We start from the raw sequence: 22,574 nt of genomic DNA on the forward strand, positions 1-22,574 counted from the left end.
TTTGGACCAGCTGTAGTTTATTTATTAAGCGTGCAGGGCAACCACCCATAAGAGCATTACTAACTTCAAGTAACTTTGCAACTAACTCTCATTAGAGTATTAGTAGGCTGTCTGCTTAATATCTGCTAACACTTTATTTTGATGCTTCCCAACACATTCTACTGGCTATAAGTAGCTTTGCGACTACGTCAACTTATTCTACTAACCTGAACCCTAATCACAACCGAACAGTCTACTAATACTCTAACGAGAGTTAGCTGACATGTAGTTGCAGTGGAACGTCTAAAGTGAACTATCAAAATAAAGTGAAAGCCAAATAATTACAAAGCAGCAGCGAGGAACACATTTAATTAAAAGTGAAATTGAGAAGTAAAAGACAGAAATAGTATTTTCTTTACTCCAATAATCTTCTGAAAGTCACTTTTTACAGTGTATTTATGTGCAAACCGGTAATCTGCAACATGCTGTTTGTTTCACATGAAAAGGTTAGCCAATCAAAGCAGAGGTCATTTGCATGAAGTCTTAAAGGCACACTGAAAAAAACAGCCTGATTAGCTAAAGATCAGGAAGAGGTGTAAAACTGCAGTGTGAAACTAAATTATCACTGTATCTGAGGCAAGAAACCTTCACTAGCATTATACTGTAATTGGACTTCAGGGGAATTATTTAACATCCTTTAAAAGTGTGATATTAGTCTTTTGAGTGCACTTTGAGCACATTATATGCGAAGAAGAACAACTTGAGCGTGATACACTGGCTTGATATTACCACGAAATCCAAACTAGATGAGGACAAAAATACCTTTAATGGTTTTTGCAACGATTTTTCAGGATGCATTACCTGGTGTTGAACTCAGACGCTGATCAGTCTTTGATTAAATAAAGCACAGAAGAAAAGTTCATGTGATTTTTCCAAAGGTGCAGTTAGTTTAGAGATAAAAAAAATTGTATGGCATGACAGATGCAGTATTTTGTACAGCACATTTCTTAGCCGTGCTGACTGGCAAATCATTTTTAATGTTGGAACTGATGAGGCAGAGACAGTACAGCAAAAGCACAGCATCATGAAACCTTACAGAAGACAGCAGCTCAAAACAAAGATAAATCCACTTTGAGACAAACTTCACCGACGAATCGTCTTGAACCGACCATCAATGACTCACGAAAACTTTGGAAACGCAACAATCTTTAACGGTACATCAATAGGCAATTTTTATCAAAGCATGTTGAAATCAAATCAAATCAATACAAGTCAAGGCAGCATGAAGTGTTGAACTAAATAATAGATCACCGGCTCACAAAGTACAATTCAGTGCGGCTTTGGCCCTCAGCGTGACACAATAGACAACACATTCACCCATGAAAACAAATGGAAAAGAAACCCTTTTTTCCTGGCCATAAAAAATAAATATAAACAATGTTTTTTGTCTACAACATCTTAAGGGTACAAAACTTTGCACTAAGGTCAAAAACAAGGCTTAACCATTTGCAGTTTTTGCAACTCTGTTATGAAAATAGTTTAAAACCCTGATGTGACCATTTATAATGAACGTATAGCCTATATATATATATAAACACAAAAAATGAAAATGTAAACATTACTTGGCATGGACCAGCTAGTTTGGACCACCTAATTCTGTTTTTAGTTGATAAACAAAATAAATTAAAAAACCCATAAATCTTACAAAAAAAAAAAAAAAAGTTGTTTGATAGTTTTCTTTTTATAACTTTGGTAACAAGGTTAAATTGTTGAGCTTAACAACAAAAAAAAGGGAAAAATGGAATTAAATGTACTAATCTTTTAGTCATGCTGTAAAAAATAGTCCTGATGATGTCACATCCTGGATGCCACAATTTTAAGGAATCTTCAGCAAAATCAGCAGCAACAAGGATGTGCGTGTCTGTCACTGTTAAATGCACGTCTACAGGTTATTAAAGTGAATTACTAATTAAGACTTTACAATTCATTTCAATACCAATTCAACAGATTAGCTGTGTATACAAATGATGTCCCTTTTGCATAATCTTAATTGGTTCATACAATTGAAAAGGTCAATGCATGTGGGACAGGCCAAATTCACCAGGGAGTGTTTAATACTGGCTACTTTCAGCCCCTGTTAATTTTTCGTTAGATAACACTGTATTTGATATTTAATGAGATTAAGTAGGATTTGTACTTGCTGTAGTGTTGTCAAATGGATTAATCTCAATTAATTGATTCTAAAATAAAAGTTTGTGCTTATATAATATAATATAATATATGTGTGTGTGTGTGTGTATATATATATATATATATATATATATATATATATATATATATGTGTGTGTGTGTGTGTGTGTATATATATATATATATATATATATATATATACACACACACACACATACATATATATGTGTGTGTGTGTGTGTGTGTATGTATATGTATATATATATATATATATATATATATATATATATATATATATATAATACATGTATTATAGAAACACAAACTTTTATGTTAGAATTGATTAATCACGATTAGTTTATTTGACAGCACTAACTTGTTGGTCTTGAAAGCTTCAGCTTTCTGAAAAGTGCCTTTGAATGCACATAGTGTGTCTCAAACAGGCAAATGACTGACTCTTGCAGGATATGAACCCTAGATTGTTCAAACGGCACTCATAGCTGTTTTAAAGACACCATTAGGACGGAGGCCGAGGAGGAACGTGCTGGTGTGTACGCTCTGAAAACCCTGTTTGAGAGATAGACGGTTTATTGTGATTCTCAGGATTCGGGAACAACAAACTCTTTGAGTTCAGTTCCGTCTTTGGTTCAGCTGCGGACACTAAAACTGCTTCACCAAAAGCATTATTATTTCTTTAAAGCAGCAATTACCGTTCTGAATACTGATACTGAAGTCTTGATGAATGTTAATGGTTTAATTAGTTTCTTGCCTCAAAAACAAATCCAACGAGCCTGTGTGCAGCTCTACTGAGCAGATGAAAAGCATACGGTTTGAGGGCAAATTAAATGATAGTACATTTTTTACTAAGAGGTTTGAGGCAATTGATTTCATTCAGTTTGTGCTACAGAATCCAAAACCTCAAACCAGAATCGTTGAAAATGTTCCATCAGTCGCATGATGATGATTGGCTAAAGCCACTGAAAGGACTCCTGGGTGATGTTGTTCAGCTCCAGGGCTTTATGAAGGTCCCTCTACATTGATGGTGGTGACCGTAGCCATGAAGCAGCGCTGGAACAGCCGGTCCGGATCAGGCGGCTGGTTGTCACAGTCTAGTTTGCCTCTTAGGAAATGCTTGCGGAAACCTTGCGGTCCTGACGGCGCGCTGGCTTGGCTCGGACCCTCCTGTGGACTGGCCCCAGATCCTGAGAAACACAACACCGACAACATTAAACATTCTTCTGGAGAAAACGTGAGTCGCGCTTAACTGAGCAAAACCCGCAGGCAAGTATGAGCAAAATCAACAGTGACGCTCGTCCACAAGGACACATTCTGTAAAAATTGTATGATCAGTAAGTTATGACAGCATATTACTTGGCATGGACCAGCTATTTTGGACCACCTAATTATGTTTTTAGTTGATAAACAAAAAATATAAAAAAAGTAAATCTTTTTTTAAAAGAAAAGTTTTAAAACTTTGGTAACAAGGTTAAATTATTGAGCTCAACAACAAAAAAAGGGAAAATGGAATTAAATTAACTAATCTTTTAGTCATGCTGTAAAAAATAGTGCCAATGATGTCACTTTAATTTAACTTTAATTTGATTTTAAGTTAAGCAATTTTCAACTTTTAAAAAAAAACCTTTTTTTCTTTTACAGTGTACAGAAGTACATAAAAATATAGAAATAGTCTGCAAAGAGTGCTACTTGGGTATCCGTTAATATTTACTTGTGTTCTCAGGGATATTTAGTATTGTTTATATACTAATATAGAATGTATTAATACTTTACATGTTTATATTTTTAAATTTTCAGTTTTTATTCTAAATTTAAGTTTTCGTAATGTATAATATGCTATTTGTAATTTTTAGTAGATTTCTATGTGATATTTCCCCGGTTTGAGTGCCTTGGACTACTATTTGTTTAAAATATGAATAGGCCTATTTATGTGAGCATTATGATGCATTTGCAAGAGCTTTGAGGATGTCTTTGCACAGCTCTCGTGGGGCACTTTAGAATTTAATAAATGTTGAAGAGGGTGGGATTGCCTATCAGCATTTATACGCTGAAATACTGTCATGCATACTAACAGAACCTCATTGGTAAGAATATCCAATGTAATACACTGCTTGCATTGACAATAATGCCTCCATACAAGAACATGCATACCACATTTCCCTATTTATGTTTTGCTGGGGTAAGTCCTTTAAAATTAGAATTAATAAATGTATTAATGAATAAAGGACAGAAACAAACAATAATATATATATTTTTGAATATACTGCAAATGTGTTAAATATTAATATTGCATTATATTGCAGGCTCTTAATTATTGAATTAAATATTTTACATCAATTAAATGATTAGTTCACTCAGTTTTACTCACCCCCAAGTCATCCAAGATGTTTACGTCTTTCTTTCTTCAGTTGAAAAGAAATTAAGGTTTGAGGAAAACATTCCAGGATTGTTCTCCATATAGTGGACTTCAATGGGGTCCAATTTTTGGTAGTGAAGTTTAACACTACCTCCAGGCTGTCCTATTTGGCATTAGTGGTGTTTGGAATTTCATGCATCATTTAGATGCTTTGCATTATTTTCATTACATTTAAGCACATTTTCATTACTGTAATGCCTCCAGATGTTTATTTTTAACTTTTTAAAATTGCAGATAATGATTCTCATTTGAATCTTGTTTTTCAGTATATAATTGATTTTAAGTCATACAATTAAATTCAAGAAATACTACAATGATGTATTTAACGTTTTAAGACATAATTATTTTTAACATTACAGTAACCATGGTAACCATACCATTACAGCTAATGTTGGGGGGAAACATGATTAATTGTGCACTTACACTTACACAAGCTTGAAAACATTAAGGTTTTTAAGGTTTTTGAAAGTAGTCTCTCAATCTCCCCAAAGCTGCATTTATTTAATAAAAATACATTAAAAACAGTAATATTGTAAAAATATTAGCCTACTAAAATGTAAAACAACCATTTTCTATTGTAATATATTGTAAAATGTAATTTATTCCTGTGATGCAAAGCAGAATTTTCAGCATCATTACTCCAGTCTTCAGTGTCATTTCTTCTTATTATTATTAATGTTAAAGTTAAAAAGAACAGCATTTATTATACATTTTATAGGCTATTCTATATATATATATATATATATATATATATATATATATATATATATATATATATATATATATATATATATTAGTAATTTGTTAATTTCATAAATGTATTTACTGTATTTTTTTGATTGATTTAATGTGCCTTACCTAAATAAAAGTATTAAAATCCGTGCTACGTTAGATTTCACAAACGTAATTCCTATCGACCAGCTCACTTAGCACGGCGTTCGTGACTCGATTAGTCGAGACTGTTTTCCAAGATGACGCCTGTCTGTAAACGCGTAATGTACTGTCTTTATAAAGTATCTTCTTATTAAACTGTCTGTACACTTACAAAGTTCTCAATGCTTCGGTTTGCATGTAGGGACCCTCATTATGCTACCGTGTTAGTGTGAGGCTATTTTGAGCCTTGTTAGTGGTATTAACTAGCGATTTACTTTTACTTACTCTGTGCCCCATATACTAGTGTTATAAGCTAATCTGTTTTTAAAGATAAAACTCTATACATTCGATTTTCATGAAAACGCATCGCCGGGAACGATTGACTCGGTAACCATGTGTTAATTACCCCTAGGTTCATTTTTCACTGGATTTGTCCTTTAATTTTAGCAAGTAGAGAAACATGTGTTCTCATAATGAGTTAACAGGAGTAATTATAACCCTTCAGGTCTTTAGAGAACATTACCGCTCAACACATAGAGCTGAATGTGTTCAGATTGTCTCATTAAACCTCTCTTCTCTGAAGATCTCAACCCTCCTGCTCATTAAGCCTTCTAGTGCATATTGTTTAGACCTGCATTACGTGCACAGTTCTTAATAAAAGTTATGATGAAGTGTTAAAATGATACTTCACAGCCGTAGGTCCTCGAGTCTTGTTGGATTGAAACTGGATGGAATTTCATTAACTCAAACTGGATGATAATTTGGGTTAATGTTCTTAAAGTGATGGTTCAGAGTAAAATCAACCTAGGGTCCTTTGCACCATGACCTCGAGCCAAACACCCCCCCAGAAGCCTTTTTCCCTTGGTAGAACATTATTAGGTTAGAGCTTATTTAGAGATATCAGCCGAATGCCTTAGTGCAGCCGCTAATGGATCCAAGGCTGTATCTCGTAAATTACCCCGCTAATAATGCCCAGAATGGTACCAAACTTCTACAGTAGTACAAATAGGTTCTGTACTCATAAAACGAGGCATTGGAAAGTTCATAAGTACATCAGGAGTTTATTTAAATAACACTTGCCTGATGGCTAATGCTACCGCTAACCCGCACGTCGAGGTCACTTCAGTGATTAGGGAAAAGCGTGAAAAGTCCTTCTGTTCAAAGTTCATTTCTGTTCATAATTTCTTTGTATGGCAGCCTGGCCAAAATTCCTGCACAACTTGGCATGTTTCATTGCGTCATCACAAATAAAACAATCGACTCCAAGAACAACTACACAATACGCTTATAAAAACACTTTTTTAATAATATTTGAATAAATATTGTCAATTTTCTTAGGCTGGACATCACTCCTGTCCACTACTGAATGTATCTATATTTGTGAAGTTTGAGTTTCATGTGTGCGAGGCACTAGATTTCTTATAGCAAAAAATACTAGCTTTGTCAATACAACAAGTGAGTATCACTTGGTTCTGCATCTCTTAGGACTTACAGCAAGTCATCTATTCACCTGACACTGACAGAGAGTTCTACATGAGCTCTCGAGCCTTGAAAATCTATAGCTTTTCTTTGATTTGTTTCCTTCCTGAGCCGACAGGTGTGAGATGTATGAAACCTTTTCTCACACAAAACAAGCTTTTGAACTGCTATTGGTGAAAGCGTCGCCAGATAAGCTTCAATATGTTTGTTATGCTGCTCAAGCCTTGTAAAAACATAAAAAAAGATCAACAAATGAACCACATTTGAGTCTAACGTTTGAAAATGGTGACCTTTGCAATAAAGACTTAAAACAATCCATCCTAATTTTGCATAAATGAACCACTATCGATGATGAGAGATGCATAATCATCACCCCTTGTCTCTATAGAAACTGTGTTCATGATTAACTCGATTCCTTTCGCAGCGCATCCGAGACAGAAGCACGCAAGTGCAGTTCAGTGCGTTTTATACTTTTGGAAGTGCAACCAAACAAGAGGAAGAAAGGGACCTCACTTTCCATTTTTGGCAACTTCTTTTGAGTTGTTACCTAGCTACTGCTAGAACTCATGGTGTTACTAAAGCTGATGACGCAAAAATGTGATGTGGAAATAGCTAGGGGTGGGGGGGGGTGTCTTCAGATCTTGCAGTCAAAGCAGATGCGAAAGAGCCTAAAAACTGTCTAAAAATAGTTTAGAGATTATAATCAATAGACCATTTGGGAATGGACGTCACGGTTACGTCAATGCACTATGGTGGCAAAAGGGTTACAAATGGAGAAAAACGGTTGAGAAATTGTCTTCTTGTGCCTTTAGATGTCTTCATTTTTATAGAATACCATCGTCGAAGACGGCCTTTCAAGCTAAACACAGACGCATGGTTGCATTTATGATTTTATAACTCACAACTGCGAGTTTACATCCCACAATTCGGAGAAAAAAGTCAGTATTTCGAGATATAAACACAATTATTATTATTTTTTAATTCTGTGACAGAAACAAGTTTCCAAACTGCTACAGCAGAACTGTCACGTTCTGCCACAAAATGCTCTATAACTGCGAACATCAGGCAAAAGTTGAACAGATCTCTAGAATTACTGATTCTGATTGGTCAATCGTAGCATTCTGGGGTCATATAGTTTTGTATTATGACTGTTCTCCCAGGAATCACTTTTAAATCTCACATTACAAAATAATTTCCTCGTTAAAGTATACTGTAGTACATATTAAATATGTATTACATATTTAAACTTCTTTTCCTTAAAAAATGTTCATGCCTTAAAATAGCTTGAATGTAACTCTACTAATGAGCCCCGCCTCCACTCACTCACACCAGCTCAGAGATCCCCTCGTTGACAATCACACGTTGATCTGATTGGTTACAAGGTAGTTTGTGACGACAGAAACACCAGCGATTTCAAACTGTGTTTTTGAGACTGTCTTTGGTTCACTGCAGTTTTAAAGGGTTCAACCTAGGGTGTTTTTGTCTCTACCCGAGGCAAACTTTCGTTTTAAAGCATAATTAGAATGGAAACGCCACTTTTAAGTTTGACCGTATTTTCGTTTTCGGTCAAATTGCCTTTTGAATAGGAGTGTTTGGGCACTCTTAAAAGTACCTCTTAAAAGTGGCATTTCCATCCTAATTATGCTTTTAAATGAAAGTTTGCCTCGGGTAGATTAACAAAAAGACCCTAGGTTGCATTTTGGCGAGAGTTACCCTTTAAGGAGAAAATACTCAGCAATGGTGTTGAATTTACACATGGTTTGTCTTAAAGCATGTCTAACACCACATAGACATATAAACAACTTTAAAAGCTTGATTTTCACCACAGGGGGACTTTAATAGTTTGTTTATTTATTTCCCAAGTAGATGTACAAAAAGAAGGATAATGCACATTACCCCTTTACATATTTATCCATTTACTCACTGTATTTACTTAAAGTAAATGTGACAGATGCCATCAAATGGATGTGTAAAAGATTGTTTGTCTGCTTGAGAGTATTTTTTCATGACTGTGCTGATTCATTTATGCACCTGAATGTAATCGATTCATTCACAATCAATGTCTATATATATTATACAGTGTATTAACAAATAATACAGTAGTCAACGTTTGAAGTGGATCAAAAAAGTTCATCAAAGTTGTCCTAAGACAAGAACGGGTATTGTTCAAAATTCATGTATAACTTTGATGAAAGGTTTTGATCCACTTCAAATGCTGACAACTATAGTATGACAGAACAATCTAAGTTAATAGAAGACTTCCCAGTAGTAAATATAATTAATTTTTCACATCAACAAGTTTGTGTAAAAATACACTATGAATGAGATTAAAGTCCTTAGCTCCTCTCTTGGATCTCAAGGACTTTCCTCTCTAGATGTTTTCATAAGTAGAAATTGCTGAAGCTGTATTCATACCTGGTGCTCTTAGAGGCAGTCCGTTGTCCAACCCTCGGGGTTTAGTGGCGATGAACAGGTAGCAAAGCACACAAAGAGTGATGATGAAAGCTAGCAGCACCACAGCAGCTATAGACAAACCAACCAGAGCTCCCAAACTGAAGGACAGAGAAAGAGAGAGAGATTCAATTGTTTACATGTAGACTATGATGGCATCAAATACTCAGAGCACAACAGCACATGGATGCACTGTGCCATGTTTGATGCCAACAATATAAGAGAGAAACAGAATTAAGGATTGAGTGAGGTAACATGAAATCATGAGAGAGTTGCAATATTATTAGTCACTAGTCAGAAATAGGTTTAATGTAGGCCAACAATGCGGGAGAGCAGAGATATCTAGCAAAACCACAAAGGTTTTTCCACCAAAAAAATAAAAAATATCACTTTCAATTATTCCATTACTTGGTTAGATGTTTTTCCACTTTCAAACAACTCCTTTCAAATATCCTTCTCCCCCACAAAACCATGATGAAAGGATAATGACTTGTTTTAGATTATTAAAGCGTGCCGACGCACATCTGCATGCCTGAGAACAAATTATAACCAGCTTTGAAAAGAGCAAATGAGTTCTTACATAAATCAGTTAATGTTAATGGATGGTTTCGCATTAATTGTTTAGCGTGGAAGAGGTTGTAGAGACACTAAAAGCAGCAGAGCATCACCTGTGGAGAAACTGCACTTAAAGAGCCACAGTGGGTCATTTAGACTACTTAACCAGTAAAAGGTCAAACTTAGCAGTGCATTGGCGTTAGAATTTTACATTTGGGAAAACATGGAAAACTTGTTGTTGGGTGGTTGATAGGTGACCAAATCAAAAGAGCCCACCTCATTGAAGGCAGGTGCTGATATAAAAATAAAGGCTCTTTATTGGCATCATGGTTCCATGAAGAATCTATGCAATTTTCCATTGCACAAAATGTTCTTCACACTAAGTAAAAAATGGTTCTTTTAGAACTGTTCGCTGAAAGGTTCTTTTTTGGAACCTTTATTTTTAAGAGTGTAGGTTATGGAACAGATCTCAAGATTCTTATCACACTCTTTTAAAACTCTATAAAGCTCCAAGGGGTCAGCATGAACAACCCCTGTGTGCGAGTCACCACTATTACTGCTTGTCCACAGACTTCTCTGAAATGTCATGCTGTAAAATGTCATGTCATGGTGACGTGTGAACAGTCATAACAGTTCCTTGTGAGAGTGATCCAAGACGGCTTGACCTAATAACCTGAAGATTATAGCAGCCAAAGTACATTACAGTAGGCACTAGAGAAGCTTTTAATTGACCCTGAGTGACAGAAAGTGGAACATTTGGATTTGTATCACCTACATCCTTCAAGAACATGTCCAGGCCATGTTTCACCACACAATCAAAAGAAGAAGAAAAAATTAGGCTGATGATCACAAATGAGTATTGGGGTCTCACTTGGGAGACCAATCCCCTTCGAGGGGTAACAAAATGAGCCAATGGATATTGCCGAGACCGGGATCCCAGCCGTTCATTGGTGGTTCAGGGTTGTGGAAGGAGGGACGTAACGTCTTCGTTTCCTCCTTCAGGGAATGAGGGTTACATCAGTAACCGAGACATTCTTTATACTATCGCTGATGTTTCTTCTAGACAGCAATGAAGTTAAATGGAGAGCAAATGGATACATTATCAGTGCTTTTGATTATTGCCATCAGTAAATTGCCATCTTTTGTGACATTTGGAGTTAATTTTCTACTCAAAATGACACATTCAAACACAAAAACGATCCATCAAATGTTACCGTCATTGTGTATTGTCTGCCAAGTATTGAGGTCTCTGCGTTCACATGGCATAACTTCTCACATGTGGATATGGTGTCTCACACAATATCTATTGTATTAATTACTAAGATATTTCTAAGTAAAGCATATACTTCAACAGTGTGGTTTAATTCAATGTTATACTGTTTGAGTGAAATATATTGCAAAGGAAACATCAACTAAATAGATATTACCTTTTACTGGCCAAGTTAAAATTACTTATTTTCTTTGTTACTTTCACTTAACTTAGTTAAGTAGAGTTTACTTAATTCCATATGTGAAATTTACTTAAAAAATATTTGTGCAAAAACTTGCCAAAGAAAAATTAAGTAAATTTTACTTATTGTTTTTTTCAGTGTACTTTTATTTCTATCAAGGAACTTTGAGAGACACACCTGAGATTAAATTTACACTTGAAACATAAGTGATTACTCTAACTCTCGAGAGCTATGAAAAAGCAACCTTTGAGCAAAAATAAACTTTCTCTGTGAGCATCCAGTAAAACTACAATAGTTCTAATTAACACCTGATGGAAGGTGTTCAGCCTCCTATAAAACCAGGTGTTGTGATTTGCATGAATTCCCAAGTAAGCATTTAACTAAACTTCAGTCATGAATATTGATGATTAATTCAAAGGTTGTACTTATCATCAAATTAATGAGAAGATTCAAGAAACATGCATACATTTTCACCATTCTTGATGTAAATTGCAGCTTTTAAGTTATTGCAACAATTTACATAATAATGGATCTATGAACAGTGTAGGCTACATAAGTGATGCAGTTCTTGCATCTTGAATTGGTGGTGTTTTATTCTAATTACATATGATGGCATCGAAAAGTGGAACAATTTGCATTAATTAATTAGTCATTTAATTAGGCTACAGCTTAATCGGTCAATCAAAGCTCAGGTATTAATACCATAAATATAGCATTTTCCATGACAGTGTCTGTTCTCACTTCAAGTCTTGTAAGGTCCTTATTAAGTGACTGTGCAGAAAGTGTTCTTCAAATCAAGACTTAATTAAGACTTGAGAGTGTGATTAGATCACTTGCCATTTCTTTTGTAAACATGTCTACATTTAATTGTTTTTTTTAGAGAGTTTGTCTTTGATTTTTGGTTGCAGCTCCTGGAAACGATTTAATTTCTTTAACCCTCCTTCTGATCAATCAATGGACCCATTAAACATTGATTAACAAAAATGTTAATGTCCAATTATGTTAACAGATTGCCTGACAATCCTGTTCTTAATTAGTAGGCTATCTCTGTAAACATGATGATGTAAACATCCTTAAATCAAAATAAATTTTCCTGAGAAGCAGAATACAAATTATTTTGGAAAAATGACAAGCACTCTTATATTCAAGATGCATTCAATGAAAACAAGTCTTAGTATGTTTCTCAGTTAAACTTTCATCTCAAAAAATGGTAGCGCCAGCGTAAATTCACTCAAAAAATAAAGAACACTGTCTTTCAACATGTATGATTATCCTCCTTTTGTGTAACACAAAATGTTTAGCAGAATATCGATATCTAAACAAAAAACAGGCCAATGAGGGCGCTTCGCGCCCTCCTCGCCACTTCCCGCCGAGACGGGCGTGGCTTACCTCTATAAAAGGAGCTCGAGAAGGCTGATTCACTTGATTTTGATCGCCGAGGCGAACCAGAGTGAACCATACGCACAGCAGAGAACGCAGTACTCGTTCCCTCTTCTAGAGAGAACCGAGGTTACGTTAGTAACCGAGTACGTTCTCTTACGAGAGTTCTCTCGTACTGCGTTTTTACTAAAACGCTACGGGAACCCCTTGTAAAACGCTGTGCGTGCTGGGATAAAAACACCGATCACCGGAAGCTATTTCAGGCATACAGTGCATAATCACCAGATAGACTCACACAGAGTCAGGGAATAAGGGAGGGGAGCCTTAATTCCCTATACTGTAGCGTCCGCAGGCTTAACGCGACCTCACAGGGAGAGTCTAAAGACAAGAGGGGATTCCCTCCGTCCTTATATAGACATGTCCACAGACGCGAATATGACATCACATAGACAGGGTAGGGAGCCTGAACTAATGTGGGAAATGTGGGTCTTACACAGTTCTGCCCAAGATAGTCGGTAGCGCATTGCGCCTGCGATTTCAGAGGTCTAGCTAGACAGCTGAATCGACTACACCGACAAAAGCTTAGCCTGTAAGGCGGGAACCTCTAGGTTATAAAACCTGATAAATGTAGACGGAGAGGCCCAGCCTGCCGCCGTACATATATCCTGTAGGGAAATCCCGCTAGACCAAGCCCACGAGGAGGCAACGCTTCTCGTAGAGTGCGCTCTAACTCCCAACGGGCATTGAATGCCCTTGACAGTATAAGCCAGCGCTATGGCGTCAACTATCCATCTGGATAGACTTTGTTTCGAAACAGCCATTCCTTTGGAACGTCCGCTGAACGAGACAAAGAGCTGCTCTGTCTGTCTGAAGACAGCAGAGCGGGACATATAAGCTCTTAAAGCCCTAACAGGGCAAAGAAAACTCGAGTCCCCCTCCTCACTCGATGCCGGCAGGGCAGACAGGGAAATAACCTGAGCCCGAAAAGGCGTGTTGAGGGATTTCGGCACATAGCCTTGCTTAGGTTTGAGTATGACTTTAGAGTCATTAGGACCAAACTCCAAGCATGCCGGGCTCACGGAGAGCGCGTGCAGATCGCCTATGCGCTTCACTGAAGCGAGAGCCATCAAAAACACTGTTTTGAAAGACAAATGTTTGAGGCTAATAGACTGGATAGGCTCAAAAGGGGCACCTTTCATGGCCGCCAAGACCGTAGAAAGGTCCCACATAGGGACTGAAGGAGGTCTGGGTGGATTCAGTCTCCTAGCTCCCCTGAGGAAGCGGATGACTAAATCGTTCCTTCCCAGTGACTGACCCAGCGTTGAACCGGAGAACGCTGAAATAGCCGCCACATATACTTTGAGCGTGGAAGGGGATCTGCCCTTATCCAACAGCTCTTGTAGGAAGGAGAGAACCTCCGTTACCTCACATTCGAGGGGTGATAGGCTCCGAGCTGTACACCAGCCGGAGAAAACCGACCACTTCGAAGCATAAAGCCGCCGAGTCGACGGTGCTCTAGCCTGAGTGATGGTATTCATGACTCCCTCTGCGAGACCAACGGATATCCGTTGAGCGCCCACACATGAAGGGACCACAGCTCCGGGTGTGGGTGCCAAATCGAGCCCCCGGCCTGCGAGAGGAGATCTCTCCTCAACGGCACTGGCCATGGAGCGATGTCTGCTAACTGCATCAGGACTGGGAACCATGCTTGGTTCTTCCAGAACGGTGCTACAAGCAGCACTGGGCATTTTGTTTCCCTGACCCGTTCCAACACCTGTGGCAGGAGGGAGACGGGGGGAAAAACGTATAGCGGGCAGCGCGGCCACCTTCGGGACAGCGCGCTATCGCTCTTTGAAAAGAACGCAGGGCAGTAGGCGTTTTCGTGGGACGCGAATAGGTCCACCTCCGCTCTGCCGAATCTCTCCCACAACAGCCGGACTGTTTGTGGGTGTAGAGACCACTCGCCCGGGGGAACGTTGTTCCTGGACAGTCTGTCTGGGCCCACATTCTGAAGCCCAGGTACATGCACTGCTCTCAGCGAGCGTAAGTTGTGCTGAGCCCATATTAGGAGGCGTTTCGCCAACCTGTACAGGGATGTGGATTTCAGACCGCCCTGGCGATTTATGTAGGACACCACAGCCATGATGTCCGAACGGACTATGACGTGTTGGTCCTTGATGTGGGGACAAAAACGCGTCAGCGCGTTGTGCACTGTCAGCATTTCTAAGTTTTTGTGTTGGAGCTTTTCTCGTTCCGACCACAGGCCGAAGAACGGTCTGCCCTCGAGCAGCGCTCCCCATCCCGAGGTGGATGCGTCTGTCGACACCATCCTCACTCCCGAGGAAGTCCCCAGGCTTACACCTGATCGGTACCAGTCGTCCGCCATCCAAGGCACCAGGGCTGTAACACAGTTCTGATCGACCTTGAGGCATAATCGACCGGACACCCGCGCTTTCAACCAGAACTGCAGCGGGCGCATGCGGAGCAAGCCCAGCCGGAGAACTGACGATGCTGAGGCCATAAGACCCAGCATCCTTTGAAACTTCCTGAGCGGGGTGAAAGCGCCGCGGCGGAAAGACTTCGCCGCGCGCTGAATGTGCAGCACGCGCTGTGGCAACAGCCGCGCTGTCATAGACTGCGAGTCCAGAACGATACCCAGAAACGAAATCGTTTGACTGGGGTTCAGTGAACTCTTCGCCCAATTGACCGTGATACCAAGATTCTCGAGGTGATCGAGTAAAATGGTTCTGTGCTCCACGAGCTGAGATCGTGATTGGGCTAGGATCAACCAGTCATCCAAATAGTTCAGCACTCGCATGCCTCTGAGTCTGAGAGGAGCGAGCGCTGCGTCCATGCATTTCGTAAATGTATGAGGTGCCAGGGACAAACCGAACGGCAGGACTGTATACTGGTATGTCTGACCCTCGAAGGCGAATCTCAAGTATCGCCTGTGATGTGACGCTATCTGTATTTGAAAATACGCGTCCTTCAGATCTATTGACATAAACCAGTCTCCTCGGCGAACATGCGCGAGGATTTTCCTGGTCGTGAGCATTTTGAAACTGCGTTTCACTAATGCTTTGTTCAGCCGTCTTAGATCCAGTATGGGTCTGATACCATCGTCCTTTTTGGGGACTAGAAAGTATCTGTTGTATAGCCCCCCTTCGCTTTGAGCTTGGGGCACACGCTCTATCGCCCCTTTGCTTATCAGTTTTGATATTTCGGCGCGAAGTAGGTGTGCTACTTCTGAAACCACCGTAGTTGGACGCGCGCTGTGAAGCGGGGAGGGCGTCGACAAAACTGTAGCGAGAAGCCTCTCTTTATAATGCCTAGCACCCAGTCCGAAACCCCTGGAAGCGCTGCCCATGCTTCTGCATGGTTGGCTAAGGGCTGGATGCGAAGCGCGCTCTGTTCGCCGTGCGACAGAGGCGCTTCGGGGCGCAATAACGTAGGCGTTATGCCTGTGGCATTCGAGGCGGGGGGCGCGCTTATTACAGCGGGCAGAGCGCTCGTCCTCGACCTTACTACAGCGCTTGACTGAGTGAGGGAGGGCTGAGCGGGTCCCGCGGGACTCATGTCTGCGAGTAAATGTGGGCGGGAAGCGGGCACATTCACTGCTTTGGGCGCGCTGTCTGACTGAGCAGAGCGAGCGCGCACAGGTCTCGTTTTTACAGAGAGCCTGTGGTCTGTGAGACATAGTGTTTGTGCGGGCACTTTCACTATGTTGGAAGCGCAATCGACCAGAGTCGATTTTATGTGCGCGAGCCCTAAGTGTAGGGCTGTGCTTGTGTGTAGAGATGGGCACTGAGGAGTGGGCATCGACACTACACTTATAGCACCATCAGCCGTGGCCGGGACACCAGAAAATACCGTGAGTAAGTGTGGGCTTCGGTAGAAGTCCGGCCATGTACCACGTGCTCGTGGGCTGCAAAAAACACGTCTGCAGTTGCCTCTCGGGAAACAAACAGAGTGATTGCATTCGGCGGCATAATATTTTCTGTCGGCAGGCCTGGGATTCGAACCTCGGATCCCCCGCGCGAAAGTCTAAGAATCTACCACTGGACCACAGTGAAGATACATAGACAACGTCAGCGCGAGTATTATCCACACTGGCGTTTGCTTGCAGGCATATACCACGTGCTCGTGGGCAGCAAAAAAAACACGTCTGCAGTTGCCTCTCGGGGAACAAACAGAGTGATTTGCATTCGGCGGCATAAATATTTTCTGCCGGCAGGCCTGGGGTTCGAACCTCGGATCCCCCGCGCGCAAGTCTAAGAATCTACCACTGGACCACAGTGAAGATACAAAGATATAGTCAGCGCGAGTATTATCCACACTGGCGTTTGCTTGCAGGCATGTACCACGTGCTCGTGGGCAGCAAAAAACACGTCTGCAGTTGCCTCTCGGGGAACAGACAGAGTGATTTGCATTTTCAGACGCCTGCAAAATGCCAGAATGTGAGAAGAGTGGATATCGCCCAGTTTCAGCGGGGCTGAAACACTCCATTCTCCTTTCGCCAGTGACGCACGGGAACCGTAGAAACGGTGTTCGGTTGCAGGCAAGCGGGTACTACGCGCTCGCTGGCTGCAAAATGCATCTCTGCAGTCGCCTTCAGGGGACTGACAGAGCAAAGCATTGGCGGCATAAATATATATGCCGCTAGACCGGGATACGAACCCCGGTCCCCCGTGTGGAAAACGTATAATTCCACCACTGAGCCACAGGGGGATACAGGCTTTTGAAAGCGGCGTCAACATGTATTCTTCGGCGTTTGCTGGCAGGCAAGCGTGTAACAGACTCACTTGCTGCAATAATATTTCCAGTTGCCGAACAGGGAACTGAGAAATGTGAGAGAAAAGAGGTCAGACCGACCAACGGTGGGACTAAGAACACTCTTTTCTCCTTCGCCGGTGAATGACGCGTGCAGAGGCAGGGTAGCTTTTCTTGTAACGTAAAGAAAAACTAATCCCGCCATCCGCTTCCAGGAAGGGCAGCCTCGGAAAGGATGCCCGGCGAGTCCTCAGAGTCACCGTAGGCAATTGGCTCGGAGTGAAGGCGTTTCGCCGTCAGCGAGCGCGAGCGCTGCATGAGAAGGCATCTTGAAAAAGACGCAGCTCTTTTAGGGGTGCGTGTTGCAAAGCGAACACACACACACACACACATACACAAGAACAAAGAATGTAAAGGATATGGCGTCGGAAAGCGCAGCAGGTACGGCGGTAGAAGGCGGCGTTGGCCAGCGGCTTCAAGGGCTCGTCCCGCTGAAGTGCTTGCATCAGACGACACGTGCTTCCTCGTGATCCAGCGATGCGTGCGCTTCGCTGAAGAGATTAAAATCAAGTGAATCAGCCTTCTCGAGCTCCTTTTATAGAGGTAAGCCACGCCCGTCTCGGCGGGAAGTGGCGAGGAGGGCGCGAAGCGCCCTCATTGGCCTGACGTCACCCCAGGCCTCGCTCGATAGGCTTATGCAGTTGCCGCAGAGCAGCCAATGAGCGAGCAAGCCGTCTCGCCATAGCTGACTGCTGCTGCAACGCGTTTTACATATATGAAAATTAAAGGATAATTTTTTGCTTCAGTGTTTCGTGAAAAGAGACTTTTCCCGTAGCGTTTTAGTAAAAACGCAGTACGAGAGAACTCTCGTAAGAGAACCACTTTTGTAGAATGGAAAAGCATGTGTTCAACAAAATAATGAAAGGTTCTGAAGGTCAGCATGAGTAAATTTCAATTTTGGACAATTAGCCCAATAGCCTACATTTTGAGTGAAAATTCCCATTAAGTTGTTGTTTTAGTAAAGACAGAATCAGAGAGTGTTGTTTTAGACAAATGTACGATACTATCCATAATTTCACACAATATCACAGTTACTCCATCAAACTTTGTCATTTCTCTCGTTTACTTTTTTATGATAGTGGTGACTGCAAACTTGTCATTGTCAAGATAGCCAACCATATGGCTACATAGCCTAATTTAAAATTAAGCATCCATAACAAATAGTAGTTTCACAAAATATCGTCTTACCTAAGCCACCACATGTATCCATATTCATATGGGAAAAAGCTGTTGGGATCGTCGCAGCAGTATTTGACGTCATTGAACCCGCAGCAGAATATCGCGCGCGCGTCGCTGTCGGGTTTGGGGCACGTGAAGCCGCTGACAAACACGTTCTCCGCGTTGTAATATCCCGCGCAATCCGCGTTCATGCTGCCTGCGACTCGAACCCTCAAGCGGCCACTTGTTAAAGCCTGAACACTCTTATCACATCCTCTGGATTTTCAGTAGTCGTCTGAGAGTTACTCCAGTCAGATTATAAACAGAGATGTGAAGACAGTCAAAGACGCGCGAACATCTGAACGTGAGATGCTGAGAGCTTTCTTTATGATCTCTCTCTCTCTCTCTCTCTCTCTCTCTCTCTCTCACACACACACACACAATCAATCAATCACCTTGTCTCTCTCTTCTATCCACTCTCACTTTCTGTCTTTCATATTCTCTTATCCGTTATATCTTAAGTTTTGTTGTAATGACTACACACTAGATAGATAGATAGATATAAATATATGTAAATATAGATAGATTGATAGATAGGCAGATAGATAAAATAGATGTGAATTAAGAACTCTGTGTTAAGAACATGTTTTTATGTTATTATTATGAAATATTTACATATGAACATATGTTATAGTAAAATATAGTATACTTTGTTATAGTAGGCTATAGCCTAATTCTGATCTAAATATTTTCCAACAAAGACACAGTTTGAGCTGCTCTAGAGAAACTCATCAGCACAAGAATGAACGTCCTTGAAGTTTCCGTACACACCACAGTTTTCTCTCATAATATTACACAATTAATTTCCTCATATGATCTGCTTCATGCTTGCAGAACCACATTTAATTATATCTTGATAAAGAGAAGAACATTTTCAAATTGTTTGGATGTTTGGTGGTGCTCTACCGTTGATGCGTTGAGAACTTTTCAAAGAAGAAACGCATGTGAGTTTTCACATTTTGTATCCTACATGTCAGTAGTTTTAGTGCAGTTTTCAATAATTCAGTTTTTTTGTTGTTGTTGGATTTTGTGCTGAAATGGTGGAGTATGTTTTTTTTCTTTTTCATATTTTCTTGTGTTTGTAAATCAAGGAATATTAATGCTGCTCTGTTTTCCACAACAGAAATATGTTTGCTCTGCCTATGAATAAGACCAGCTTTAAAGCATCCAGATTGCTGAAACTGATGCAGTGTTGCCACAGTAACACATCATGCCTCAAAGTTCAGCTTCAACACTTCAGTCCAGAGGCAAATGAGCCCAGGTTCAAGTCAGCAATAATACCCAATATCAGTGATGCAAGCAAACATTGCAGATGCTCAGGTGAGGAAAAAAAGGGCAATCCTCTCATTATTACTATAGAAAACATATAAAAATAAGTTAGTTACACACTATAAAACACCTTTAAATTACTTTCATATTATTTATTTACATAAATATGTCTGTTGTTGGCATAATGCTGGAATTGGTAAATGAGCAAAAGTAATGTTGTGCATTACTGACAGAAATGACTATTTATTATGGATATTTAGATACATGGCACTGCAATTACATTTGCAGGAATAATGTTAAAACGATTTTTATATGAAATACTTTTATATGAAACTGAAACCGCCAGTAGGTGGCGGCAAGTCTTAATTAGTCAGTCAAAGAATCATTCATTCACTGATTTATTCAAACCAGCTGCTTCATTCATGAACGAAACACCACTCTGTGATGCAGAAACAGAGCAAAACAGTCAAAATTGACATTAGTGTGTTTAAAATGTTAAAATTGATAACTTATTTATTGTTTACTGAACTGTTATTTATTAAAAAATATTTATTATTTATTGAAAATATTTAAATTATTTAGTGCTGATATTGGGGAAAACAGCACTTTTGCTTGTGTGATATTGCTCAATTATATCACATGATATATAAACATAAAAAACCCCAAAATCTCATGCAGGGAAAATTCATATCTTGAATTTTGCTGACATTTGTATTAATTTTGGTGGCATTTTCGACTCTGCACGACGCTATTTTACGCCAGACTCGCTTTTTTTGTTGTTGAGCTTAATGTATACATTAAACATAATTAATGTATAATGTATAATTAATGTATAATTAGCCCTATAGGGTTATTGCCGGTTAGGCTAGCTCTATGTTTAATTTGACAGCAAAGCTTAGGGTAAACACACTATTGTTACCTGGCTGTCACCAGTGAACGCTGCATGGTGGCCATGATGAGGCACATACTTAATTGAGAATTGATGCCATGGGCCAAATTTTAATTTAAAGGGGTGGTATAATGCCCCTTTCACAAGATGTAAAATAAGTTTTTGATGTCCCCAAAGTGTGTATGTGAAGTTTTAGCTCAAAATACCCCACAGATATTTTTATATAGCATGTTAAAGTTGTCACTTTTTGAGGGCGAGCAAAAACGCACAGTTTTTGTGTCTTTCCCTTTAAATGCAAATGAGCTGCTGCTCCCAGCACAGAAGGCGGAGATTCAACAGCTTGTGTCCTTTTACCTCACACACACATGCACTAAAAATTTCAAAAACTTTTAGCCTTTTATGTACAAACCGGAGTCAGAAAGATGTAGAGACTCAAGAAGAAGTGACAACATGTAGAAGCAACAGGACATTTCTGAATGGTTAGTTGATGTATTTATGCAGCCTAGCTTATGTGCAGTTATCTTCTAGTCATTGATTAGCATATTCAGTCTTGATCATCTATAATTCGTGTTCTGGGGGCGGGTTTATGTAAATTTTAGGGTTAGTGACGTCACTAACCCGGGAGGAATGTCGTGTAGTCTCTACCAGCCGTTTGTTGTAGTCCTTAAAAAGTGATTTCTTTAAAAGAAAATATCTCCCTTTGCTTTGAACTTTGAGCGTTATAACTTTGCAGATGTTGTATATGCTCAAACAGCAACATTACACACTAACTATAGTTAAAAAAGTGAAATCATATTCAACCACCCCTTTAAAGGGGTGGTAAAACGGCTTTTTTCGAAGGCTTGATTGTGTTTGTGGGGTGCACTGTAACGTGTTCATGCTTCGTTTTTAAAAATTCGCATTATTTTTCACATATTTAACCATTATTCTACACTGCTCTGTCCCTCCTTGTAAAAACGGTCGGATGATTTCCGCGTTCTATGAAGCCCTTCGTTTACTTCCTTGCTACAACGTACAATTAACAATACAAACTATTACAGGAAAACACAATGCCGAAAAACAAATCATACTTGCAGGTTGTGGCCCGTAAACAGTTTCTGTTTTTAAAGTTGGAACTGCTCCATCTAGCCTTTGTGCGAATCCTTCATCGGAGGAGGGGTTTATGTAAATATTGGGCTTAGTGATGTCAGCAAGCCCGCAGGAATGTCATGTAGTCCCTACTGGCCGTTTTTTGTAGTTCTTAGAAATTGATTTCTTTAAAAGCAAATATCTCCCTTTGCTTTAAACTTTGAAAGTTGTAACTTTGCAGATGTTGTTTATGCTCAAACAGCAACATTACACACTAACTAAAGTTAGAAAAGTGAAATCCTGTTTTACCACCCCTTTAAAATAAACTAAAAATGCACTTATGACTTAGAAAAGGGAATCTAGTCAGAGACCAAACGGGCAGGTGCTTGAGGACCACTTGGGGTCTATCTATGCATGTGCCAGCAAGCAGACGTCTATCTGAAATATAACATACTGATTTGTGTTATTAATGCATGCTTGCTGACTAGATATTTTACCCATGGACCTGCCT

At 39.9% G+C, this 22,574-nt stretch overlaps 1 protein-coding gene across 1 annotated transcript; it reads right to left on the minus strand.

Moving 5' to 3' along the window:
- Nucleotides 1-2,685: 2,685 nt before the first annotated feature.
- LOC311072923 (protein shisa-like-2A) lies at nt 2,686-19,091 on the minus strand. Its single transcript, XM_084098293.1, has 3 exons — nt 18,808-19,091; nt 9,368-9,504; nt 2,686-3,371 (listed from the first exon to the last, which is right to left on the minus strand). The coding sequence occupies exons 1-3, from the start codon at nt 18,987-18,989 to the stop codon at nt 3,187-3,189; spliced, it is 504 nt and encodes a 167-aa protein (XP_083954419.1). The 5' UTR covers nt 18,990-19,091; the 3' UTR covers nt 2,686-3,186.
- Between the last annotated feature and the right edge of the window lie 3,483 nt (nt 19,092-22,574).

This window comes from Abramis brama (genome assembly GCF_963993115.1).
Source record: "Abramis brama genome assembly, chromosome: 22".
Classification (NCBI taxonomy): Eukaryota; Metazoa; Chordata; class Actinopteri; order Cypriniformes; family Leuciscidae; genus Abramis; species Abramis brama.